Genomic DNA, 27,776 nt, shown 5'->3' on the forward strand with positions numbered 1-27,776 from the left:
CAGTTACATTTTTTCATTAGCTTTTTTGTTCTCACCGATTAAAATGCTAGCTAAAAAACTAAATGGTAATTTTTGTTTTCAGGGAACAGGTAAGATATATTAAATATATATATATATATATATATATATATATATATATATATATATATATATATATATATATATATATATATATATATATATAAAATTGTAGAAAGGACCAGCACTCTGTGTTCCAAAAAAATCAGTGCTTTATTCAAAACTCACAGTGTCTCCAACGTTTCGACCCTCTTTGGGGTCTTTATCAAGGATGATATCAAGGATCCTTGATAAAGACCCCAAAGAGGGTCGAAACGTTGGAGACACTGTGAGTTTTGAATAAAGCACTGATTTTTTTGGAACACGGAGTGCTGGTCCTTTCTACAATTTTATATATCTATATTTGACCTAGCACCCGGAGAAAGAATGCATGTGAAGGAGTGCGGGTATCTTCCATATTTTTGCTATATATATATATATATATATATATATATATATATATATATATATATATATATATATATATATATATATATATATATATATAAAATACATCATACATCATTTCTCAGACTGATAGGAAACCATGATAATCAGGGGAAGGCTTTAGGCTCTGTATCTGTTTAAAAAAGATATATATACATTTATATTTGAAAGTTCAGATTGAATTTATGAACTTTATAAATGTTAGCCCAACTGAATGAGTACATGTCAGAAAGGGGGGTGGGGATTTATTCACTTTAAAATAGAAAGGCTCCTGGACCCATGTGTCATTCATAAAAGCAGTTTCAGAATAGGCCATGGTGTTCCAAGTACACAGAGACCCAAACAGGCCCCCCCAGTCCAATAAATATTGACTTTCTATGGCATCTTACAGCAGCACTTCTGGCATTTGCCAGAATCCACAGATTGCCAGTCTACATACAAGCAGCGTGTGATTGATCATAACGGCATATAGGGTTGTCTCGTTTAACTGTTGCAAAAACCACACAAGTAATGAAAATGACTCCTTTTAATGGATTATGTGGGTAGTAATATGGTGAAAGAAGAACAACCCATCTACTGGATTGTCAGATGCTCAGGTTGGCTAAACAATAGGAGTGGTACAACTAGTGCCTGGAGACAGCAGAAACAAGACTAAAGGTGGCCATACACGGATAGATCCGCTCGTTGGCAATGTCGCCAAACAAGAGGATCTCTCCCCGATATGCCCAACGATCGGATCCCAACAATGGGTAAAGGGCGGTAGGATCGCGGGACCGCATCAACGAACAGATGTGGCCGCGATCCGACGGGATTTTAAGTCCCATACAATCGACATCTGCCTGGCTTTCGGCCAGATATCGATCAGGGAAGCCCATCGGAGGGCCCCATACACGGGCCAATAAGCTGCCGACTTAGTCTGTCGGCAGCTTTTATCAGCCCGTGTATGGCCACCTTAAGAGAAAACTCTTGAAGCCGGTAGGCAACTTCTGATTGGTTACTAATTCCTGCTTCCATTTTGTGGTGTCTGCTTTTTGAAGATGACAGCCTCAGTTGCTTTGCCCTTAAGCCAGCCCTGTCATAATTTTGTTAACTTAATATGGTTGCCCTCGTAAACATTTCACAGAAGTTCCCCATCACATGTTCTACACATAAGCAGCCAAATCATAATTATAGATGTAAATTATTAAGCAGTGAGAATCCTACCTACCTATGTACATACAAGTGCTACCTCAGTCTTATTAATGCATTCTAACATAGGGCATGGCTTGCATGGAAGGAGATGTAAGCCTTTAACTTTCCAGTTGTTGCCCCTTTCCTCTCCAAAACCACTTCTCTGGATTTGCTGATAAGAAAGGCATGTTATGCTGATGCGCACCAACGTAAATGAAATGAATCCCTAGCTGGAATCTGATCAGCACCAAACCATAGCTTGTACTTCAAAACACAATAGCAAACATCTTATAGAAGTGATCCATGAAGATTAAACATGTTTAAATTAACTTTTAGCATGTTATAGGATGGCCAATAGTAAGCAATTTTTCAATTGGTTTTCATTAGGCATATTTTATTATTTTTTTACTGATTTGCATTTTTCTTCTGGATCTTTCTAACTTCTAAATGGGGGGGTCACTGACCCCATCTACAAATGTAATGTCGTTGCTACTTTTTATTACTCATCTTTCTATTCCGGCCCTCTACTATTCATATTCCAGTCTCTGCATGGTTTCTAGGGTCATTTGGATCCTAGCAATCAGATTGCTGAAGTGCAAACTGGAGAGCTGCTGATTAAATAGTTAAATAACTAAAAATCCACAAATATAAAATGAAAACCAGCTGCAAATTGTCTTAGAATATCATGCTAAAAGTTAATGCAAAGGTGAACAACCCCTTTAACATAAAACTTACGTCAGAAAAATGTTTTTTTTCTCAAGCTTCAATGGATATGGAACATAAAAAGAGCAAGTGTTCTTAGATCAATGCAAAAGCTTTAACTCTGATCTAGCGATTGTGGATAAATAGATTGTGGATAAATATTTTACGTTGCCAAATAAAATTCATAGCCAAGTGATAACACTGTGCTAATACCCACTTCTTTAGGACACTACTATATACAGAAATATATGATCCATAATGCTGAAACCTGTTATCCAGAAAGCTCTAAATTGCAGGAAGGCCACCTCCCATAGACTCCATTTTAATCAAACAATTACATTTTTTAAAAATGATTTCCTTTTTCTGTGTAATAATAAAACAGTACCTTGTATTCAATCCCAAATAAAATAGATTAATCTGAAGCAAAAACAAGGTATTGAATCTATTTAGACTTAACATACGAAGATCCAAATTACGGAAAGATCCGTTATCCGGAAAGCTCCAGGTCCCAAGCATTCTGAATAACAGGTCCCATACCTGTACTATACAATACAGTAATGTATGGAGGCTCTTTTACTTTGCAGAATGCACCTAGTACAGGTATGGGATCCGTTATCCGGAAACCCATTATTCAGAAAGTTCAGAATTTACGGAAAGGCCGTCTCCGATAGACTCCATTATAATAAATTAATCCAAATTTCTAAAAATGATTTCCATTTTCTCTGTAATAATAAAAGAGTGCTTTGTACTTGGTCCAAACTAAGATATAATTAATACTTATTGGAAGCAAAACCAGCCTATTGGGTTTATTTAATGTTTACATGATTTTCTAGTAGACTTAACGTACGAAGATCCAAATCACAGAAAGATCCATTAACCCGGAAAACCCCAGGTCCCAAGCATTCTGGATAACAGGTCCCATACCTGTAGATGGAGACTGCATTTATTTTGTCAGTGTAACCACAACTATTTTTCTTTTACGTTACAGGCCAGTGTCTGTAGCCTATGTTGTTGTGGCAAATTTACATAGAACATAAAATACTTGAAATAATCGAATTTCTACCGCCAAGGGCCCTGTGAAGCATTTTACTATTTTTGATTCAATATGAGAAAATAACAGAATGATAAAAGGAGGAGAAGCTGTCTCTTCTTAGTTCCTAACAGCTAACACTTGAGCTGAGCAGTATGATGCAATGTAGTTACATGGGTGCAGCTGTCAGTTCAGCTTTTTCCTATGGATTGCTAGCAAGAGCCTGGCAAATAAACAGAAACAGCATATTGTCAATTGCCAGCAAGCTGCCAGGGAGACACTCTGGGGCAATTTAAGCTTTTGCTCAATCACAGTTCTAACTGTAGCTGTAGGGCAAACATTGGGTCAGCATCATTTTGAATATGGCACTTTCTCCCAGACATAATACACACAACACACCGGCCAATGCAGACCCTAAATGAGAACTGCAAGGAATGAACCCCTGCAGACATTTTCAAGCATTTCCCTTGAGTGTCAATGGCAGGTAGATGGAGGTAAATTTTATCTAAATAACAGTGAAGCCCAGATTAAAAGGATGATCAACGAACTTCTGAGCATAGAAAGCTTTTGGATTTATAAACTGGACTGGTTGAATTGACAAATATTTGAAATAAACAGCTGTTCTTAATTGTTATCCTTTTTACTTGTGATTCTTGTTTTAAAGGGATACTGTCATGGGAAAAAACTTTTTTTTCAAAATGAATCAGTTAATAGTGCTGCTCCAGCAGAATTCTGCACTGAAATCCATTTCTCAAAAGAGCAAACAGATTTTTTTATATTCAATTTTGAAATCTGACATGGGGCTAGACATATTGTCATTTTCCCAGCTGCCCCAAGTCATGTGACTTGTGCTCTGATAAACTTCAATCACTCTTTACTGCTGTACTGCAAGTTGGAGTGATATCACCCCCCCTCCCTTTCCCCCCAGCAGCCAAACAAAAGAACAATGGGAAGGTAACCAGATAACAGCTGCCTGGTAGATCTAAGAACAACACTCAATAGTAAAAACCCATGTCCCACTGAGACACATTCAGTTACATTGAGAAGGAAAAACAGCAGCATGCCAGAAAGCATTTCTCTCCTAAAGTGCAGGCACAAGTCACATGACCAGGGGCAGCTGGGAAATTGACAAAATGTCTAGCCCCATGTCAGATTTCAAAATTGAATATAAAAAATCTTTTGCTCTTTTGAGAAATGGATTTCAGTGCAGAATTCTGCTGGAGTAGCACTATTAACTCATGCGTTTGGAAAAAAACATGTTTTCCGATGACAGGATCCCTTTAACTATACAGCAGCCTACACACTGTGATCTCATGTAGCTGAGTAAAGTGGCCACGTGTTGCCTATCAACAGCTACATGAGGCCCTGCATTATACTCCTCTAAATATGGAAGGAACGTGCTTTCAAAAGTTCTGTTTTTGACTGATTTCTTGAAACAAGTCTCTAAAATCCCTACTAGTCCCATCCATCTGTTCCACTTTTTTCACTTCTTAAATAAATGATCTAAAGTCGTACTGCAGATATCTGATCCGTTATCCGGAAACCCATTATACAGAAAGCTTTGAATAATGGGATGGCCATCTCCCATAGACTACATTTTAATCAAATTATCTGCATTTTTAAAAATAATTTTACTTTTCTCTGTAATAATAAAACAATACCTTGTACTTGATCCCAACTATTTCGATATAATTAATCCTTATTGGAAGCAGACAATCCTGTTGGGTTGAATTAATGTTTTAATTATTTTTTTTGTGGACTTAAGGTATGGCTTCCAAAATTACAGAAAGATCCCTTATCCGGAAAATCCCAGGTCCTGCTCATTCTAGATAACAGGCCCTATACCTGTACTACGCTATAGGTATGCTGATATTGTAGTGGTCAGCCTGACACAGACCTGCAATGGTGGGGATTCTGTTTACAGTTTGAAGTGTATTTCACTTTCCCCAAACCATTTTTACAATATGATCTTATCTAAAAAGTTGAACCCTGATGCCCTTATGTCTAAACTGGAACTGTCTCTCCTAAGGATTGTGTTGTGACACAAGTGGGGGAGGCATGAGGTTAACACCATGGAAAGCTTACTGACAACATTGGATTCCTTTGTTTTCTAAATAAAATCTCCACACCAGTAACAAGTAATTCAAATGCACATTTTTGCTCAGTCAAGTAGTTTTCCAAAACCCCCAAAATGTGGAATGTTGTGTGTTTAACCCTTTCTGTGCCAGATGATTTCCCCCATACTTGCATGTTGGGTTTCAATGGTGTTTTCTGCTCTTTCACTCGCCTAGCAAAACATAGGGGTAGGTTTATTATAGACTGAACTGGGAATCCAGACGATTTTAAAACAACTGTTTCACTTTTTGAGTTGTGTATATTAAAAATATGTTCTCTTTATTTCTATTATATGGTTATGTTGGGTCTGTCTTATATAATGTTTTCTGAGCTTACTACATGCTAGTAGATGCCAGCAGCCACAAATTAATTGATCTGAGGCTACAATGTCCCAGTAAAATTAGATCTGCAGGCCCTGCCACCCACTGCCCCCTCATCAACCAGGGTTGCCCCCTGGTTTGTAATTTACCAGCCAAGCCAGTAAAATACCAGCCACATCCAGTGCCGGTAGTACAAATTTATCTTTATAAATATACTAGCCCAGAGCCTGGCCAAGTCAGGCAGGCGCCCTAGGCAGCCTGCCCGGTTGCTGCGCCGTCTGGTTGCACGCATGCGTGCAAACCAGATGTTTGCGTGTGGGCAAATACGCAATTGTGCGCATACGCGAAAAGACGCGTCTGTGCATGCGTGAAAAGACGATTCTGCTCACGCGTGAAAAGAAGCTTCAGCGCATATGCAAATAAGACACTCGTACGCATGCGCACTCGCTCAGATGAAAACAAGTGGGCGGTCGGCAGAGAAGGGACCGAACTAGGGGTAGGAGTAAGTACGTGCCTGGCTCCCCTCCACCTTTGCGCCCTAGGCACGTGCCTACTCTGCCTACCCCTAGTTCCGGCCCTGTCTCAGTCTCACATGCAGCAACACTCCACCCACTCCCTATTGTGTGAAGTCACTTCCAGGTTGTTTGTTCCTCCCTGTGGTGCCACACTTTCATTAGGAAAATGACAACAGTCTTTAATAAGCCATTTTAAGTGCTCACAGTTGTGGTTGTTGCTTTGTGGGGGCCGTGAAATAAAACGGTCAAGGGGCAACTCCGCACTCACATAAACTTGAAAAATGGTGTCACAACTTGTATAAGATTTATCAGTCCAGAAGTGACCAGATCAAGGCCAGCGACCCCAGAAAACCCAGCCAGCCGCGTTGTATCTAAGTGTAGCTGCTCAATGTTCTGGGTCCATTGCCAACAAGCATTTTATTTTAATTACGTTTCAGAAACGTTGTATCTTTTTCTGGTGTCATTGCAGCAGATCAAAGAAAAAACTCCAAGCTGAGCCATCAAAATCGTGACCTCCTCCAGTTGGGAGGTATGGAGGTGACTGGGGACAGTGGAGGGAATGTAATTGAAGGGAACCGGAGGCAGGGTAGCTATGAGGGACAGTGAGAATCTTGCCCCAGACAGCAGCACCCTGCAGGTTACCACTGGTAACTTTAAAAGCTGGCCATTGGCAACTTTAGTCCCCACTGCAGCTGTGCGCAACAGAGGACTCCCGTGCGTAACCGCGCACAATAGAGAAGGCGCGTGCGCAATCTTGCGTAACCAAGGACACATGTGCATAACCATGGACGCGCGTGCGTAATTGTGCGCAACTGTGTACAATTCTTATTTTAAAATTGGATTTTCAGCTACTACAGTGCAGGGAGTATTGACCGTTCCAATGCTAAAAGAGTAAGCTTAGTTGGGCTGGTATTTGCTAATTCACCTCATGGCAGTGCTAGGTGTCGGATCACCCCTGCAGGTAGGGTTGCCACCTTTTCTGGAAAAAAATACCGGCCTACCTATTTATTCATCTTTTTTCCCTATTAATAATATTGGGATCAACCACCATTTTTACAGGCCAGGCCTGTAAAATACCGGTCAGGTGGCAACCCTACCTGCAGGGGAGGGTATAGAACTAAAGGAGAACAGAGACAGAGCAGAGGAAATAAAAGGGGGTTGAAGGAAACAGAGAGATGGTAAAGATAAAGAAGGCACATAACCATAGAGGCCCCTACCAATCACACCACCCAAACCCTGCTCCTGCAGCCCATACACCTGATTCTGGAAGCGCCCACAACAGCACAGTCCTGTGCCAGCATGGAGGCAAGAGCAAGGGGGTAACCAGTGCCGGGCCAGGTCTGTCAGCAACCCAACTGGCCATTGGCAACTTAGATCCCCACCGCAGCTGTGCGCAACGACGCGCAACCCAGGACTCCCGTGCGTAACCGCGCGCAATAGAGAACGCGTGTGCGTAATCGTGCGTAGCGAAGAGCGCGCGTGCGTAATTGTGCGTCACCGAGGACGCGCGTGCGTAATTGTGCGCAACTGTGCGTAACCGAGGACGCGCATGCGCAATGGCGGCAGCCGAAGGCGTGCGCGCGTTGTTGTGCGCAAGGCATTTTGATTTCACAGAGTCCACTTGGGGTAACAGTTGCCAGACTAGGGGTAGGCTGCATATAAGGTAAGTGCCTGGCGCCCTCAAGCTTTGCGCCCTAGGCACGTGCCTCTTGTGCCTACCCCTAGTTCCGGCCCTGTACTAGCCAGTAAATTTGGAATAAGTACTCAATCTGTCCCCAGGCTGCCTTTAATTTGCCCATTTATCTCCTCCCTAGCTCTTTCTTTATAAATCTTCAAGCGATCCAATAGAATAATTACCTGTCCGTAAAATTATTCTAAATAGGTGGCAACCTTAACCATCATTGTGCATGCTTTTACGCACAAATCCGATGGCTCACGGCAGTGCTGGGTGGGCAGACTGAAGCTGGAACCACACAGCAAACCCCACAATCTCCAGGGCCACCCGCAGTCGACAGGTGTGCTGTGGCAGTGGCATAACTACCGTTAGTAATGCCACTGCTTTTGAGAACGTTTTCTATTCATCTTGCATTCGAATCTGTCTGGTTGCTAAGATAAATGGGATCCTAGCAACCTGTGCATTATACAGAGCTTAAGCACATTTGATTACAAACCTGCAACCTCCTTTCAGAATATTAGTATCAAGTATTGGAAGTGTCTGTAGAGGATGGCAAGTTTAATTTATTTTCTTTATTAAGATGAAAATATGCAGGATAAAAAGTGTTTGTGCGTTTTCCTTTCCCAAAGGCAGAATTGTGGTAGTGCAGCAAATTATTTTGCATATTTTTAATAACAACAATCATTTTTGAAACCCCAGAAACAGCAGAACCCCACTTTCAATGCATTTTTTAAAATCTCCACAGCTCCACAACAATTTAAATTGTTTCTCAAAATACATAAATGGGCCTTGTTCTGTGTTCTAGCAGCTTTTCTTCCCCAGTTACCCCAAACATCTCATTAGTTGTGTCTGCTGCATCAGTCATGTCATTCATTACAACCAGTTTAACAGTAACAGAGAATTCTGTAAAATACTGGAGAATGTCAATGAAGTGACAGTGTTAGATTACAGCATAGTATTGGAAGTGTTTCATAATTCATTAATGTTCATTTGAGCCAGTTAACTGGTTAACTGTATCATCATGGTCACAGTGACATTTTCTTATCCACAAAAACAGTATAAAATGCAGAGCCACATGACGGGGCAGGTAGCCGGGTAGGGTTTAAGTCTATTGATCCCCAATAAGTGGAAAAAAATCCACTGCCAAGAATTCTTATGTACTGTAGTACAGATTCGCAATAAATTTCTACTTGACTTGACAGATATTTTTTGCCATTGTAGAAATGCCCAGAAGGTCAAGTAATTCCATAGGGTTAAAAATGCAGGTATAAGAATTAGTCCTGCTCTCCAACAGCGCCGCCATCAGGGAGGAAGAGAGACTGATGTGCCGCACCAGTTGAAATTTACATCTGAAAAGGCTGCGCCATGAAAGGTACACAAATTGCATGAGTTCCATTTAAAGTTACTTGAAAACTTCCACAATTTACATAATTTCGGCTGCACTGACCAACAATGAATTATAAAATTTAAGGTAAATTCCACTAAACTCAATGAAATGACTGACTTATTAGCACATTAATTAACTAATAACAGGGACACACAAAATGTCAGACTGGCCCACCAGGATACCAGGAAAACTCCCAGTGGGCCCAGGGGTAAGTGGGCCTCTTGCTTCTAACCATTTGGCTTTTTTCATGGTCATTCCCTATTACTTTATGAGAGCAAAGAGGCTTAATTGAAAAATAGAGTATAGTATGTAGAGAAAAGAGACTAGGAGAATAAAGAGGTTGAGTGAGGAGAGGAAGTATAAAAGTTTGGAAAGTGGGCCCTCAGCCTAAGGTTTTCTGGTGGGCCCCTGGCATCCCAGTTCGACAATACACACACAGGGAACATAGGGCAGGCAGAGTATAGCACACACAGGGAACATATGGAAAGCAGAGTATAGGAGGAGACAAGGAAACCTATCAGGGCCACTCTAAGATGAACAGTTCATAATGTGCTACATACAGTGACATAATGCTGGTGCCCCTCCAGCAGTGTATATAAAGTGTGAATAGGTGAATAATGTCGGCACTTCCAGTCTGGGTCTGAGTTGTGAACAGTCCAGGATTTAAGGGGTGTGAACAATATAAATGTTACAGGTGGAAACAGTTCAGCTGGGATTACAGGTGTGAACAATGCAGGAGTTTACTGTCTGAATTTGAGGTGTAAATGCTGGGCCACTTAATCTCAGTAATGATACATTTTAAATCTTACACAAGTTAAGAAGCCCCAGCATGTGGGGGCTAGTGATGGGCGAATCTGTCCCATTACCAAAAAAATCATGAAAAACTGTGAAATCAATGGCCATCAAAATAATGTTGACGTGCAACAATTTTGATGCGAGCAACAATTTTTATACACGCGACAATTTCTTCCAATAGCATTATAGTCAATGGGCGTCTGAATAATTTTGATGTGCACAACAATTTTGAAGCACGCCAATTTTTTTTTTCATGGTGGATCTTTCACTGGTGAATTTTCACTGCAGTTTCGAAAATTTATTCACGGCGGCGAAACGTGGAAGATTCGCCACAAATCCATGCCTGGTAAATTTATTCGCCAATTTCTAGTGGGGGCAACAAAAGGGGGGGGTCGCTGGCCACCAGTTGGACAGCACTGTTATAGAGTAACATCAGATGTTTATATTGGAATCCATTTATTGAATTATATGAGTGTCTCCTACATGAACTTTCCAGCAGTGGAACAACTAGTTATTGGGCCCCACAGCAAGATCAATGGTCCCCCTAGTTGTATGCAATAACAATACACATGCAAAACCATACTTTACTTATGAAACTTATATAAGTTTTGTATCAAGCAACGTGATGGGGTATCAGAGCCAGTGATGGGGTTGGTAGGTGGTTATGGTTCAAGCTTAAGGCAAACTCCACCGACCACAATTAATTTTAAAAAATTCCACTGCGCCTCATTAAACTTTTTTTTACATATTTTTTTTTTAACAGGTGTTCTTTTTATTGAATTTTCAAACGGGGGGGGGATACAGAAAAGAAGGGGAAGCAGACAAAAAGAAAAACAAAGTCACAGCAGCAATTATGGCATCACATTCTGTACATATCGAAAGACCAGAAATATTTGTATCACATATTTATGGCAAGGTTAACATATGCAACTCCATCCAAACACCCCATATCCTTTCAAATTTTTCGGGTTGCCCTCTGGCCTCATATGTCAACTTTATTAGCGGCAGCATCTTATTAACATAGGCAAACCAGATTCCTGTTTTGGGGGGAGTAGGGGCCTTCCATTGCATTATCATAATTTTTTTTGCATAGAACAACAGCGTCCTCACTAGTACCCTGGTGTTGTTGGCCGGTATCACATCATCTATTAGATCCAAAAGGCAAATTTCTGGTGTTTTCAGAGGGGGTAGCACCAGTGTATCGACAATATAGCCTACCACCCTGTCCCAGTATCTATAAATTATATGGCACGACCATATCATATGCCAAAGTGAGCCATCATTATCTACACATCTCTTACACACTGGAAAGGGTATTTTCCCCATTTTATGGAGTCTATTAGGGGTCAGGTAAATCCTCATCAAAAATTTGTATTGAATAAGTCTATCCCTCGTAATTATGAGAAACTGGTAGAGCCTGTCTGTTACTTCCCCCCATTGTTCCTCCTTCAGACTGGGGATATCCACCTGCTATTGTCTATAAAGCAACTGGAACGGGGGGGGGGGAGGATTTGGTGGATTGTAGGCATGTATAGAGCAGGGAGATCATTTTGATAGGGTCCTCTTTTCTCAGTTGGACCAGAAGGATTGGTTCCCCCATCTCCAACTCACCCGACCCAAATTGTGCCATAAACATGTGTCTCAGCTGTAAATAGCGGTACATAGGAAGGTCCGGAATTCCCATCTTGTCTCTCAGTGTGACCGTATCTATAAACCTCCCATTGTTTATTATATCCCCTAGGTACTTAATATTCTTCTGGGCCCAGAACCACATAGCCTCGGATGGAAAAAAGTGTTGGAGGTGTGAGTCCCTTCTCAGAGGTAATCGTGGGGAAATAATAAGGGCTGACTTTTTGGACGTTCTCAGAGCAACTATCCAGGCTGCATGAGGGGCTATCATGCACTGGGGTAATGAGGGCGAGTCCCTTGGTTTCCTGAGAATGTAGTTACCCAGGGCTTCCAGGGATCCCACTAGGCGGGCTTGTAGAGGTACATTAGTATTACTCAAATCCTGTGTCAACCACCGATTGATGTAACTAACTCAAACCCCCATTAGCATATGTAGCCATTAACTTGACTGTCAAAATTCTTGGAGCTTTATTATGCCATAAAAAGTGAGTTAACAAAGCCTGTATGGCTTTACAGGTTTGTTTAGATATTACTGTCGGGGAATTATGAAATAGGTACAGATATTTAAGTAAGTAGACCATCTTTACAATTTTTATTCTGCTCCAGAGTGTTAAAAGAAGGTTGCCCCAAGCCTGCAGCACAGTGGTCAATTTTTGGTTAACGGGAACTATATTCAGGGGAACAAACTGATTGGGATCTAGATGGATATTGATTCCCAAATATTTAAAGGTGGTAACCCACTTGAGACGCGAGTCAGCTGCAAGCTGGGGGTCTAAATCTGGGTCCAGAGGGAATATCACGGATTGAGTCCAATTAATGTGGAGACCAGCGTATATTGTAAATTGGGCAAAAATGTTTAACACTTCAGCCAAGGAGGGGCCAGGGTCCGCCAAGTAATTTAGGACATCGTCCGCATAAAGCGAAATCCTCTCCTCTATCCGGCCATATTTCAGACCAGTCAGGTTGGGGGATAGACGAAATTGAGTAGCCAATGGCTCTATTGTTAGGGCAAACAAGAGAGGCGACAGGGGGCAGCCCTGGCGCGTCCCCCTACCCAGAGGAAAGGATGGGTTAATGAAGTCATCCACTAATACTTGAGCTGTGGGATTACTATATAGCAGCCTAATCCACTTAATAAATTGCCTGCCAAAGCCAAAGGATTCCGTTACTGCCCATAAGTATGGCCATTCAACTGAATCGAACGCTATTTCGGAATCCAAGGAGACCACCACCCTGGATCCCAAATTGTCATGTGGGTAATGCATATTGTAACAGAGCCTTCTTAGATTAACATCTGTGGACCTTTTGGGCATAAACCCTGTTTGATCGGGCTGGATTAGCTGTGTGATAACCAGTTGCAACCTGACCGCAAGTACCTTTGCCAAAATTTTGGTGTCCACATTTATCAGGGAGATGGGACGGTATGAACCGCATTGTGCTGGGTCTTTCCCCTCTTTATGGATCAGGACAATGAGTGCATTAGCAAAGGAGGGTGGAAGTCTACTTTCCTGATTGGCCCAATTTAAAATTTTACATTTTGTGCCTGGTGTTTTTTCCTCCAACGTTTGGTACCACTCAATGGGTAGCCCATCTGGTCCGGGGGCCTTAGCTGGGGCCATTGAAGCAATCGCTTCACGGATTTCCCCTGTAGTAATGGCACTATCAAGCATTGCTGCATGCGAGGGGTGCAATCTGGGCAATGGAATGTTTAGTAAAAATTCTGTTAGCTGGGCATCGGTGTAAGTCTCCTGTGAGTGATATAGATTGGTATAGTAGTCAGCAAATACATCTGCTATTTCACGCGGATCTGTAACCGGATCCCCTGTAGCAGATAGCACCCTGTGTATGATCGTCTGTGTGGTAGTAACTCTAGATAAATAGGCTTACATCTTGCCAGACTTATCGCCTTGTTCAAATCCTGAGAGGCATATAGTGGTGTCGTCTCAGACAGATCTGGAGGAGGGTCAACTCTGCTCAAGCGGGCGCCATCTTGGTTCCAATGTCGCACATATTTGTCTAGCTTATTGGCCGCTGTGTCGGCTGTTTTTTTAATGCCTCCCATCTTGTATCTGCGGGTACTACCAGCACCCTCTGCGATAAATTGGTGCCCGTGGGGTCCACAGGATCGGCTATATTGGATCAATTGCACCAGAGCTATGGCAAGATGTGTCTCACTACATCAGGGGTTAGTAACTGCCCCTTTTTTTTACATATTTTTACCATTTAAATAAAATACTACTTTGACTAATATTGGGCTCCATAGCAAAATCCTTAAACTTTGGTAATAAGACAATTTCCATGAACATGTATTTTCAGTCCCACTGGGGCACCTATAGTTTCTGGGCCCCCAACAGTTCTAGGGTCTGCTTCCTTTAAACTTACACCCCTGCTTTTCAGTACAATCATTGGTGGGTTTGTATCATAGTAGTTGTGACTAAAAACAAAATACATCCAAAAACTTCAACCTTTTGTCCAAGCAAAACCTTCCTAAGGTCTCAAGCACACGGGCAGATTGGGGGAGTTTTAGTCGCCTGGCGACTAATCGCATTTTTCATTGTTTGCTGTAATCAGAAAAAAAATACAGTTTGGTGTTAATATTCTGCAGCAAGTGAACATTAGATGTGTTGGATTTTATATGGAATATTTGGTTAACAATGGATTTTACATTTGGATATATCTTTGCAGCTAGGAGCACACACACTACTTGAGCATTAGAAACAGAATTGTAGCCACTGACTTCTGTTATTATTATTTTGGGCCCTAATCAAAAGAGCTTACTTTCTAAAAAGTAGATGTACAGATACCCAAAAGAATTAATACATTAAGGCAACATTGTGCAAAAAGTAAATCTCGTCTATAATTAACTCTTTGTTTTTGGAAAACTAAAACTTGGGGGGAAAAAGAGACTAATGCCAATGAGAGGCAAATTCAGCAAAATAATCACAACACAAACGATGTCTTTAAACTGTTTATTTGATTTACGTTCTAAATCAGAAAACCAATTGTTTATCCTTTTGGAGCTTCTTTTATTTCAAGATCTTGTTCCTCTGTGGAAATAAATTACATTTTTATTATTTTTCAGAATAAGCTTCACCAAAAAGATTCCAGAATACATCAGAATATTATCCTTGATAAGGGCAGAGACACACGGTCAGATTCAGGGAGATTAGTTGCCTGGCAACAAATCTCTTCTTCGGGGAGGGGGGGGAAACTGCCTTCCCGTTGGCTAGAATGTAAATAGGCGGCAGGATGGCATTTTGAGCGCTTCGTGTTCCGAAGTCGCCTGAAGTTTCCTCATGAGGGAGCTTCGCAAAAGCGCTACGAGTGCCATCCAGCCGGCGATTTACATTCTAGCCGGCGGGAAGGCAGTTCGGGGAGATTAGTCACCCCGAAGAAGAGGAGATTTGTCACATGTGGTCAGGGGTGGGGAAGGGTAGTTGTATATAACGTCTTAATATTCGTAATATTTAAATAATGGGTGTTTTCGAATAGCACTTCGAATAGCAAATGGACAGCTTTAAAGGGGTTGTTCACCTTCCAATTAACTGTTAACGTTATGTAGAGTGTGATATTCTGAGACAATTAGCAATTGGATTTGAGTTTTTTTATTATTTGCGTTTTTTACGTTTTTAATTCAGCAGTTCTCCAGTTTACAATCTGGTTGCTAGGGTCCAAATTACCTTAGCAACCATTAATTGATATAAATGAGAGACTGTAATATGAAATACAAAAATACATTTGTAGCCTTACAAGAGCATTTGTTTTTAGAAGGTGTCAAGTGGCCACAATTTAAAAGCTGGAAAGGCAAATAATTAAAAAACTAAAGAAAAAAAATCAAAGCTAAATGAAAAGTTTCTTAGATATAGCCATTCTATAACATACTAAAAGTTACCTTAAAGGTGAACTACCCCATTAATCCCTGCACCTTACAGTGTACTGTTCCCAAGAAACCCAGCCTATCTTTGTATTAAAGGATAAGTAAGCTTTGGACCTGGGATTTCAGATTTCCAAGTAAATCCTGTCCGTGACAACGTTTTTTTTTTTGAAAACTTGGAATTAATGCCCACGCAGTGCAAAGGCAGCAAAATAAAGAGAGCACAAACTATGTCTATAAACAGTTTATTTGATTTACTTTGCAAATTCAGAGAACTGATTATGCTTTCTTGGTAGCCTCCTTTTGGAGCTTTTTCATTTCATGTCGGATGATCTTGTTCCTCTGTGGAAAAGAGAAAGTGACATTTTCGTTAAGTATTCTCCAGAATGAGCTCCAACATTAGCAGAAAGACACATTAGCATATTATCCTTTTCACAACTAAATAGGAATAAGTAAAAATATATTACAATACGATTTTTGTTAAATTAATGGAAGCTTTTCTAATAAAAAATAGCAAACAAATAGCTTTACTACCAGCATTTCACAGTACAGGTACCCAGCTCTGTGGCGCTACATTGCAGCACATTGTATAGAGCCAAGACTTCAATGTGGGCGATTGTTGCCTCATGGTCTCTGTATACAGCGAATACAATGAACAATATTTGGGGTGATTTAACCAAGAAGCAGTCATACAAACTAGTGCAATAGAAATGTATTGGAAAGTATTTTAAAGTAGACCATGTTGTTGGTAGAAAGTAAAATATTTGCCGTGAAAATGTAGTGCGAATATGAATCGCCTGTAAATTCTCACTACAGTGAAGCAGCTCATAGACAAAATGGGCCCTTGTTAAACTTAAAATGAAAATCAACATACAGCATAAATTTACTAACAACAGGGAAATGTCACAATGTTTGGCTACCTGCTAGATTAATAGAAAGTAAAGGTAGAAAAAGGAGAATACGGGTATGGGACCGGTTATCCAGAATGCTTGGGACCTGGGGTTTCCCAAATCTTTCTGTAATTTGGATCTTCATACCTTAAGTCTACTAGAAAATCATCTTAACATTAAATAAACCCAATAGGCTGGTTTTGCTTCCAATAAGAATTCATTATATCTTAGTTGGGATCAAGTACAAGCTACTGTTTTATTATTACAGAGAAAAATGTAAATTATTTTTGAAGATTTGAATTTTTTGGATAAAATGGAGTCTATGGGCATTCTGTAATTCGGAGCTTTCTGGATAACTGATCCCATAGCTGTATTGTAATTACTCAAAAACAGGCTTTTCTTGCAACATGGGCCCAAACAGAGTGGTATTTGTGGCCTAGTTTTAAACCAAATCAGCGTGACCCTTCCCTGGGAATTCAACCTTAGATGCAAAGGGATAGAGGAGCCCAGAGCTCTGATTGATCTATAAATTTAGCAAAATTCATCATCCGCAGGGGGTCCTGTGCCAACATTAAAGTGGAACACTTCTTTTAAACCTCTTTTATAATCCAACCATTCTGCCACTTGGACATGGGCTGTACCATTCAGGCCATGTTAAACATTCAACCAGTCAAACAAAAATTCTGTGCAGCTTATTATCCAGATTTAACAAAGTATTTTTGTTTTTATTTCCCATGCCATAACTGGCTTTACACTTCCTGCTACACAAATTTTTACATAAATATAAGCTTCCCCTTTAAGCACCAAATTCAAAAAACAAGACGTTTGCCTTACCATTTTCTTTGCCTTCATAACTTTGAAACGGTCAAAGTCTGACATCTTTGCTTTCTAAAATGAACAATAATAAATTTGTATTAAAACATTTATCTTTGAACAGTAGCTTTCTTGAAGAATAAAAAGGACTGCAAGGTTCAAGGAAATTAGTGCAGCTACAGAGAGCAGTAAGATTAGAGCAGTAAACTTCAAATTTTAATCCCCCTGCTGAATTAGACTAGAAAGATTTTCAATATTTTACAGTTACAGATTTATGGTTTTTAGCATCGACATTGAACCTTTTCTATACTATAAAAAGCAGGACTTCAAAAAGCCACATCTTTGTATCAGAAGCAATGGCACAAAAATTTTCCCCAAAAACGGTACATAATGTTCTCAAGACACTGAAGAAACACCAGACCTTCAAGTACCTTATGTGCCAACTGTAACTCAAAGTAAAACTTTCTCCAGTAGTATCAGGGTTCTTTCAGGCCAAAAATGCACATTTGTAGAATATCTGTACCATAAACCACCGGTCAAAGGTTCAATGTTCCAATTGCTTCTCGGCTAAGTGCACAAAAAAATTGTGTGTGCAGGTTTGCAAAACTGCTCAGGTCAGAATGAATACAAAACTGTTTTCACAACACAATTTGTTGTGTGCGCTGGCCTCAAGATCTCTATGTGCATGCACAAGCACACAGCTTAGGGAACATTGCAATAGGAGCTTCCAATCATGTCAGTAACAGACGGCACAGAAACACATCACGTACACATGACATTGCCTGAAAGTTTTACCGAGTCCCCAGAACCAACATTCAAATTAAATTACAGATGCAAGTGAGTCAGTCAGTGCCATTTCAATCACCTTGCTTTTATCAGGGATATGCCTTTTTTTCGAGCGGATATTGCATGAATAAAACACAAAAGCAGAGAGTGCAGATTCTCACTGCTAAAAAAAAAGTTAGTGACTACAGGCAGCAAAGCTCTTAAGATAAACAAAGCATAGGCAACTGACGTACATAGGCAGAATTCTCCCCACTCAGGCCACATTTTTGGGCAGCTGGGCAATCCAGCTTTGATGTTGCTGCACAACAGATCCCAACATGATTGGACTGTAGTTAAATTTGGGTGCAGCAACACAGTGCCCCATTCCAATGACGACAATTCCAGGAATTAACGCGGACACTGCACCAATCACAAAGATGACCATTCTGTTGAGTAGGAAGATGCCCTCTTAGGTGATCCCAGTTAGACCTTGAGGCTTTTACTTTGATAAAGGGAGGAAAAGGATTAGACTATATTACCCTTTGTCTTGCATCAATTTTCTTTGCCCAGCTGGATTCGGCCCATTTCTCATTAACATTGGCTTTCTCCCAGGCACGTCGAACATACTTTTGACGAGCACTATAATGGAATCAACAGATATCGGGTCATTAGTGTGGTCATCACTCTGTGGTGTTAATGCAGAAAGCCTTCATTTACACAACCAATTAAAAAAACAAAAAAAAAAAACAACTTAATTTAAGACAACATGCCTGCAGAGTCGTAGGGGTGAAAAAGCAACAGTGTAGTGCCAGTCTACAAGAAAGATGGAGTATAAGGAAAAGTACAAGTGTAGTATATAATGCCGTATGCTGAAAAGTGTATAACCCTTGTGTGTCAGGGTGTGCTTAATATTTGGGACAGTGACCAGATTCAATTATCTCAATAAAAGCAAATAGAGAAGTCTTTTTTTATTGAGATCTATTTTCTGTGGTGTAATAGTATTTGTTCCCTGTGTCTTTAAACATTATGGACATGTCACACACACAAGGGTGTTTTATACACTTTTAAACATAATGCAGTATATACTTGTTTTACTCTTACTTATATTTCTGCTATAGTTTACTCAAACCCATATAGAGAGGAGAAGGTAAGGGAGCTGAAAGTAACAAGATTTAGAGGATCACATTCACATTAACACATAACAAAAGTGGTTGAATTTTGGTAAACATTGTGTTCGTGTCTGTCCAGTGGATTATCACAGACCTACTCTTTACAAATACATGTTGAACAGATGTTTCCTGCACCTCTAAATTATATCGGAAAACAGGTGTATGTTTTACCTAACTAGTAATCCAACTATTTTTAACACAGGCCCTATTACTAATGGCAGACAGATGCCTCAGCCCCATTGAGAATAGGCTTATATTTTTTAAATTCGGTTTACAAACATAATGGATTTCTCTGTTTTGAACAATTTGTTTACGTTTGAAAAGGACTTCTTGACTTGAGCAGACCAAGTGCCTGCCCCTGCCAGTTATAGGAATCTGTCCTACAGCACCTCCTGCTGGCTCAACTAAACATAAGAAATACAGCCTTGGTTCACACTAAATGAATATACGAATAGTACCCCCTGCATTACCATCTACAGTTTTTAACCCCCATACATAACGCTCCAATAAAGTTTCTAAATCAGTTTCACCTTGAGCAGTGACCACTATTAGAAGGTGTGCAGGTAAAGCTTGCGACGTTCAGATGTTAATTGTACTGATCATTTGTTTTAATGCAACAATATAAAACTAATTCAGATTTAAATTGTAGGATTTAATAACAAATTAGATGATGTTTTGGCCATTAACTGAAAGAAAGCAATTGTACAAAAGTTATGTCCGAGAAATAGTAGTTACAGTCACCCATGTATATTGTCAGATATGAAATGCATGCAAAGATAGACACATTTTCTAGCCTGTCTGAACGACTTCCGATTGAATCCAAACAGTGATAAGTGTACATTTTGAACAACTATATTAGTGTGTCTATGGCCAGCTTAACCCTACGCTGTTCTTTGCAGCACTGCAAATCAACACTGTCAGTTTGCGGATGGCTAAACTTCCAGAGTGTCTTGGCAAGTATGAAAAGTCAGCTTGAAAATACAATCCTGATTCTACCAGATCTCATCTGTTACAGCTGAAAATATTTGCCAGTGCACTATGTTGGCAAGTACATGGTGCACCAATAAACACGAAATAAAGAGGTGCCACTGCAAATAATTTGCAATAATTTGTCAGTCCAAATAAACGGAACAATGGAATGCATGGTATATGTCAGATGGATGGGCGGCCAACCATCCCAGACAGTCCTGGACTGGCAATCTGTGGGTTGTGGCAAATGCCAGAGGGGCTGCTATAAGGTGCCATAGAAAGTCAGTATTTAGTGGCTGGTGGGTCTGTTTGGGCCTCTGTGTACCTGAAATGCCAGAGCCTACTGTAATTCTCAGTCCGGACCTGATCCCAGACGACTGGCTAGAGTACAGTCGCAATAAAAAAGCATTATGAACCGAAAGCAAGGATGAAGAGGAAAGTACACTAGTACTCCTTTCTTGCGAACTTCATAAATGTATATTTGTTTAGACTTTCAAAGGATACAATTGTTTTTTTCACTTCACTGACGTATGGATTGAAAAGGAGTTTACTGCATTTAAGTAGGCTACAGCGGTTGATACCAAAACAACAGCATTGATAAATATAATCCCAAGAGTCGCTTGTAGCTTTCAAAACTTTTTGCTCTCTGCAAAACCCACATTCTTACTAGTGAATGAAGCACAGAGCAAAGCCACATTTTAGTTTAGCCTACTAGCTTACAGGGGTAGGTACTTGGAGAGCAGTAGTCTTGGCCAACTTAATGAGCTCTTAAGACATCTAATACGGGGATGGATGACATCTATGCTGAGTAACAATTTAAGGAGGCTAGTGGTATCCTTTTAGTGTGCCGACACCAGGCAATACATACCTGTGTGGAACCTTTATTACAAAATCTGTCAGCTGCATACACTTGAAAGGCATAGCCTGACGTCTTACTCCAGTGCAAGGACCATCTACAAGGGCCTGTAAAAGCAAAACATAAAGGTCTTTTTCCTGCAAACAACTCCAGATACCTTGTTGAAACTGAAATGCTCTGTTTCTGAGTTCAGAACTACTATACTCAAACGCATCTAAAACACAACTGTCATCTCATGCAATGTCAAAAAGCTAAAGATTTTAGTACAGGTAAACGTTAGTCAATATTGTTGCAGTATTTTGGTCAATTTCTACTTATATTCTTCAACATTCTTTTGTTCGCAAACTTGAAATGCATTACAATTAACAGAACAAGGTCTAAATGATCATGTTTACCCTGTTTTGGTCAATGACATCAACAATCGCCACTAGTTTGCCAGCATGTGGGCCAAAGGAGAGGTAGGCTACACGGCCAATCTGGACGTATCGCTTGAATACCTGTAATACATTAAAAATAAATTAATTAATTAAAAAAAAAAAAAAAAAAAGAGTCTTCTAAATACTTTGCAACATCACTGACACAAAGGTTATATACATTATATTGAACATATCAAATATAATAAAGTGACCCGACACATTCCTATAAGGGCCATGTCATTATTGCTAATCATTCACCAGTGTACTGTCTGTATCAAACTAAAGCCACCATAGCCCAGCAGTGCTTACCCCTCCCAACAGCATTGGCAGCAGCTAAATCACTCTATAGGCCACAGTACTTTTTTTTTTTTTTATGTTGGAAGGAACTCAAGCATATGAATCATTGGCTCTATGTATGAACTGGGTATGGTCCACTGGCCATATACAGGTTTAGTAAAAGAACAGTGCACTTGTGTAGGATTACCAATATGAACAATTAGTTATAGGATCAATTCAGAATCACTTTAGTTTGGCACCAAAAGACTTGAGGTCAGCATAAATTTGCAGTGGCCTTTAAAGGGGTGGTTCACCTTTAAGTAAACGTGTAGTATGTTATAGAATGGCCAATTCTAAGCAACTTTTCAATTGGCCTTCATTTTATTTTGTTATCGTTTCAGAATGATTTGCTGATGATGCTGATGCTCTGTAAGGCATTTATTGTTATGGGTACTTTTTATTTCTCATCTTTCTATTCAGGCCCTCTCTTATTCATATTCCAGTTTCTAATTCAAGTCGGTGCATGGTTGCTAGGGTAGTTTACACCCTAGCAGCCAGATTTCTGAAATTGGAAATCTGCCAGACAAAGAGCTAAGTAAAAAACAAAAAAAACACAAATTTCAATTAAACCCAATAGCAAATTGTCTCAGAATATCTCTATCATCCTTTATACTAAGTGTTGAAGGTGAACAACCTATTTAAATATAAAAAAATGAAAGGCAGGTGCTACATTGCCCCAGAGCAGTTGCCCATGGCAGCCAACAGCATCACAGCTTTCAATTTCTAACAGACAGAAGACAGCTGGCTGCTTTAAAGGGATTCTTCCCCTTCAAACTAACTTAGTATGAGTGATATTCTGAGAATTTGCAGTTGGTTTTCATTTTTTATTATTTGTGGTTTTTGAGTTTAGATTTTTATTCAGCAGCTCTCCAGTTTGCAGTTTCTGCAATCTGGTTGCTAGGGTCCAAATTACCCTAGCAACCATGCACTGATTTGAATATGAATAGGAGAGGCACGAATAGAAAGATGAGCAATAAAAAAAAGTAGCAACACCACTACATTTATAGCTTTACAGAGCCAAGAATCCAAAGAAAAAAAGGCATCCAATAAAAAAAGTATAAAATAACATTCTCGAGAAAACCACAATAGTTTTTGTTGGCATTAGCAAGTACAGTTCCTGAATGAACTAGTATGTGGCGCATTGTGGAGTAGGAGTTAGCGCTGGGTTTGCACAGTAGCAATACACTGTTGCGATGAAACTGACAAATTTGCCTCCAATGCATTCGGCTAGATTAATTCTCACACTAAACGTTGTCACTAAGATAAACAGATGAACACGCCGCTTAACATGCAGTCTTGGTGCAATAGGAATGCGTGCCAAGCCTCGACATCACTTGCGCTCCTAGTAACTAGCACTTATAGTGTCACAGTAGGTCGTGTCAGACTGTCAGCTGGAAGAACACTGACACAGCTCTGGGACTCTCTAAGTTGCACGTTTGCAGCAGCGCCACCGTATTGTACATCTACTACAACGTGTCACACTAAAGCTGAACGACTGGGCCCGTGTGGGGAGACCCGGCTCCATGTGGCTGCGGTTCATCGTCATAAACAAGCCACAGACTGACTCCATCCGCCCATACTCCACACAGGTGCCGGATATTAGACGCGCTAAACTAAATAAGGGTCTCCGAATGCAGAACGGCTTCTAATAAAAGCCACTATTACACAGAGCTCACTCGCTACGAACTCACCATGATGGCGCCGGCTCGTAGAAAGGAAGGAGAAGCGGCGGTGCTTTCCGGATAGCCCTGTTTTTCTAACCAATCAACGCGCGCCTTCAAGACGCGTCATCAGACCTGGGAACGAAGGGGCAGAAACGTCAAGAGCCGCTAAAACGACGCTGTGATTGGCAGCGCTGAAAACACACCCGACGAGGAAATAGCGTCATAAAAATCGCACCCAGCTGCCATTTTAGAAAAGGGTGGGATGCCGTCTGTTGTATGCACGAATTTAAAGTCTGTACGGTGCAGTCGTGTGTTAAAGGAGCAGTGAAGCTAACTACGATTTATGCTTGCACCCTTTATAGGAATGGGCAGGTATAAAATAGCTATATAATAAAGTAGGGCAACTGAGCTTATACAACAGAGTGGCAATCTCTGTGTGCAGGTCTGGACTAGGAGTCAAAACAGGGACAGGAATTACAGTACAGAGAGGCCAAATAAGCTCCCCAGCAGCCCGCTAAATAGTGACTTTCTGTGGCAGCCCCTCTGGTATTTGTCTGAACCCACAGATTGCCAGTCAGGGCCTGTGTTTGTGCTAAAGCAACACAATAACAGTCCAAGGTTTAGGTGATAAAGCAGTATCATGATCATCACATGTCTAGGAATTCTTTTGGCCACAAAATATCCACAGTCCCCAGCTAGTGATTAATGGTGAGGTCACACTGGGAGATTTAGTCGCCTGGCAACTAATCGCCTCTTCTTTTGGGCGACTAATCTCCCAGAACTGCTTCCCCCTGTCTTCCGCTTGTGCGACTTCAGAAAACGAAGCGATGCGAGTGCCATGCCGCAGGTGATTTTTCATTCTAGCAGGCGGAAGATGGGGAAGCAGTTCAGGAAGATTTGTCACCCCAAAGAAGAGGCAAGTCGCTGCTGGGCGACTAAATCTCCCCGAATCTCCCAGTGTGACCTTACCCTAAGAGAATAGTTCTCCTTTGACTTTTAGCTTGCTGCAGATAGTGCTGTGCTTGCACATTTTGCAATTGGTATTCATTTTTTTTTATCTTCTGTGGTTTTGAATTATTTATGTAATGTTCAGACACAATTTGCAACTAGGGTTGCCACCTGGCCAGATTTTTTACCGGCCTGGCCTGTAAAAATGATGGCTGATCCCAATGTTATTAATAGGAAAAAAAGATAAATATATAGGAAGGCCAGTATTTTTCCCCATAAATGGTGGCAACCTTATTTGCAACTGGTCATATCCTAGCAGCCATGCAGTGGTTTGAATAAGAGACTGGAATATATTTACTGAATAAATAGATAAAATGAACAATAATACAATTGTAGCCTCACAAAGCAATAGTTTATTGGCTGCAGGGGTCAGTGGTCTCCATTTGAAAGCTGGAAAGAGTCAAAAGAAGAAGACAATTCAAAACCTATACAAAATAAAAAATGAAGAGGTGAAGATTTGGCCATTCTATAACATACTGAACATTAACTTAAAGGTGAACCACCCCTTTAAATTTTGTAGAACTGTGTATAATAGTAGTTTATAGCTAGGGTTGCCACCTCACCCCTGAAAAACCTAACACTTATGTAATCCACGGCCTGCATGGCTAATTAGCAATTGATTTAGACGCATGCTGCAGACTGAACTTATTTATGTGCAGCCATGCATCATGTATCTAAATGGATTGCTGTGGATTCCATAAGTGTTAGGTTTTAAAGAGGTGAGGTGGCAACCCTATTTATAGCAGACATTCTTCCATCGAGGAGACACAAGCACAGCCTATCCTAAATGGGTCTTCACATAGTGGTAACTTGCCTGTAATTCTGACAGTGCCCTACAAATGGTGGCTAGAATATTGGGGCAGTGCTGGCAGTCTCAAAAGTGGTAGTTATAGCTTAGCAGGCAGTTTGAGCTCCAGGTTTCCTCAGCAGTGGCACCTTCCTCTCTGCTCTCCTGGGCAGTATTTGTAAACAATTTAGAAAAAAATACTGCTGCAGCACCTCTTTGCTGCAAAAAGTGAAAAGTTGACAACCGGCCAACGTTTCGGGTATAGTCTCACCCTTTCATAAGACTAAGCCTGAAATGTTGCCTGGTTGTCTGACCGAATAAATTCAACTTTTCACTTTTTGCAGCAAAGACGTACTGCAGCTGTATTTTTTCTAGTATGTCTACTTAACCCCTGGCAAGGGTTTTCAGAACTTCTTTGCACCAAACTCACAAGGTTATATAAATTGGTTGAAGCACAAAATTTCTACTATTTTAGTCTTTGTAGACAATGGCAGCAACATATGCCCTGTGCAAAAGTTCTAGGTCCTCTGACTTCCATAAGTCTTCCTTCCATCATTATCTATGCAGGTCTCCTGGCCAATCAGAATGCATACCCAGCAGTAATACTGCCTTATGACTTGGTTTTCACTCTATTTACATGACGACATCTAACATAACATGACAGAAACCAGTGCAATAAGCAGCATATGCATGTGTAATAAAGCACCCTTGACCCAAAATGTAGTGGTTCAGCATAATAATGTGCAGTAATCTGTGCTCAGTCTCTGCCCTGTATGCTCATATTTATAAATATAATTTTTCAAATAAAAGCAAACTAAAAGCACTTTATTCTAATTTATTAAACAATTTATGCAAATAAGTACATTTCCATATACAAAATCTGTGGTAAGCTTGCAAAAGTACATTTATAACAGGTCTAGAACCCACAGCAACCAATCAGTGGTAGTATTTTTTGGTCATGGTCAACTGTTTCATATTAAACATTTACACCAGGCCTAACCCTGTGGGTTACTATACCTGATGTTAAATTGCCATTTTTTTACATTGCACATATGTATCCTAGTAGTGTTCAGTGGCTTGGAAAACCTCCAGTCCGTCTCTAACTTGAACTTTTTTTTTATATATTTATATTATTATAATTATATTATATATATTAATGTTATATTCCACTCCACAGGCTACAGGCCCCTTCTGTAAAAGATAGCAGACGTGCTTTATAAAAAAAACAACATTAGGCATTAATTGCTAGGGATGCACCAAATCCTTTTGTGGAAGATTCAGCAGAACACGAATCATAATTTGCATATGCAAATTAGGAACGGAAGGTGAAAAAGAGAGCAGCGCATGATTTTAAGGATTCAGATTTGGTTTGGGAAGGCACGAGGATTCGGCCCAATCCGAATTCTGCTGAAAAAGGCCGAATCCTGGCCAAATAACAAACTGAAATCTGGCCAAATAACGAATCCTGAATTTGGTGTATCCCTATTATTTGCGCTTGGCCTGATTTTAGCCTATTTCTTATTCTAAGCATTCTGAGAACTGAGCATCAAGCTACCTGCATTATCATCTACCAGAATCACCCTCTCTTAACAAAGATCACCTTGGTCAATGCCATTGCTCACATAATAAGGGCATGAGAGAGCTGTTCTTACCTGTGACTTTGGGAATCTAACAGATGAAATGCTAAGAGAGAGAGACTGCTCCTAGAGCAGGATTTAACCCTTGCAAAGGCTATTACAGTTGCTTACCAAATTGAAACAGCTAAAACTTTCAGTCAGGGAACTGCTGGGAATCTACAGATTGTGAATTCAGCACTGTGGCCTAATAATGCACAGTCACAGGCAAAATACAGTGCTAAGGAAAGGGATTCACCTACACTGCAAAACCGTGCAGTAAATACAAATAGAAAATACTGGTTTCGCTGTGGTTCAACACAACACACTGCAAATCAAAATACTGCAAAAGCTAAACGGTGCCGCAAATGCACAAAAGTAGGACATTTTGCTAAGATCTGCCAAAGTTCTGCTAAAGATGTTCATGAAGTCACTACTACAAATGTTACAGTATTAAGTGTGGATAAAGCTGGTACATTTATTTCAGACAAGTTTATATTCACTGTCAGTGTCAGTACTGCTTCTGCTGACAAGGGACACTCAATTAACCTGATGCTTGATACAGGTTCAGCTGTTTCTATACTACCAAAGGATATTTTCTTGAAATACTTTGCAAAAGATCCGCTTGTTGCACCTGCCCTGAAACTGGTCAGTTACTTAAAGGATCCAATCCCTGTGCTTGGTTGCTTACCAGTGACTGTACAATTTGAATCAAATACTGCAAAATGTGACTTTTACATTGTGAATAAGGGTACTGCTATATTTGGAAGGGAT

At 40.3% G+C, this 27,776-nt stretch overlaps 2 protein-coding genes across 3 annotated transcripts in view; both read right to left on the bottom strand.

The window, feature by feature from the left end:
• The window catches only part of slc26a4l.L (pendrin-like anion exchanger), a 35,737-nt gene extending 27,210 nt beyond the window's left edge, over positions 1–8,527 (bottom strand). Inside the window, exon 1 of the mRNA XM_041565560.1 lies at positions 8,214–8,527. The gene's annotated coding sequence lies outside the window, so the exon portion shown is untranslated. The remainder of the gene's footprint in view (positions 1–8,213) is intronic.
• A 6,270-nt stretch (positions 8,528–14,797) lies between these two features.
• On the bottom strand, positions 14,798–23,758 carry LOC121394610 (60S ribosomal protein L14-like). Of its 2 annotated transcripts, XM_041566032.1 has the most exons (7): positions 23,622–23,758; positions 21,574–21,675; positions 21,191–21,285; positions 18,724–18,823; positions 17,441–17,494; positions 15,975–16,058; positions 14,798–14,889 (listed from the first exon to the last, which is right to left on the bottom strand). In XM_041566032.1, the coding sequence occupies exons 1-6, from the start codon at positions 23,622–23,624 to the stop codon at positions 15,996–15,998; spliced, it is 417 nt and encodes a 138-aa protein (XP_041421966.1). In that variant the 5' UTR covers positions 23,625–23,758; the 3' UTR covers positions 14,798–14,889; positions 15,975–15,995. The 2 variants fall into 2 exon arrangements, with proteins under 2 accessions (XP_041421966.1, XP_041421965.1); XM_041566031.1 differs by lacking the exon at positions 14,798–14,889 and having other exon boundaries at positions 15,946–16,058.
• Positions 23,759–27,776: the final 4,018 nt, after the last annotated feature.

Source organism: Xenopus laevis, chromosome 6L (genome assembly GCF_017654675.1).
Source record: "Xenopus laevis strain J_2021 chromosome 6L, Xenopus_laevis_v10.1, whole genome shotgun sequence".
Classification (NCBI taxonomy): domain Eukaryota; kingdom Metazoa; phylum Chordata; class Amphibia; order Anura; family Pipidae; genus Xenopus; species Xenopus laevis.

Excerpts from the sequence above, each read along its gene's own strand:
- LOC121394610 (XM_041566032.1), bottom strand. Across the intron at positions 21,286-21,573 it reads ATGTCATTGACCAAAACAGG|GCCCTTGTAGATGGTCCTTG; the intron begins GTAAACATGATC and ends TTGCTTTTACAG. Across the intron at positions 17,495-18,723 it reads AAATTGATGCAAGACAAAGG|AAAGCAAAGATGTCAGACTT; the intron begins GTAATATAGTCT and ends TGTTCATTTTAG.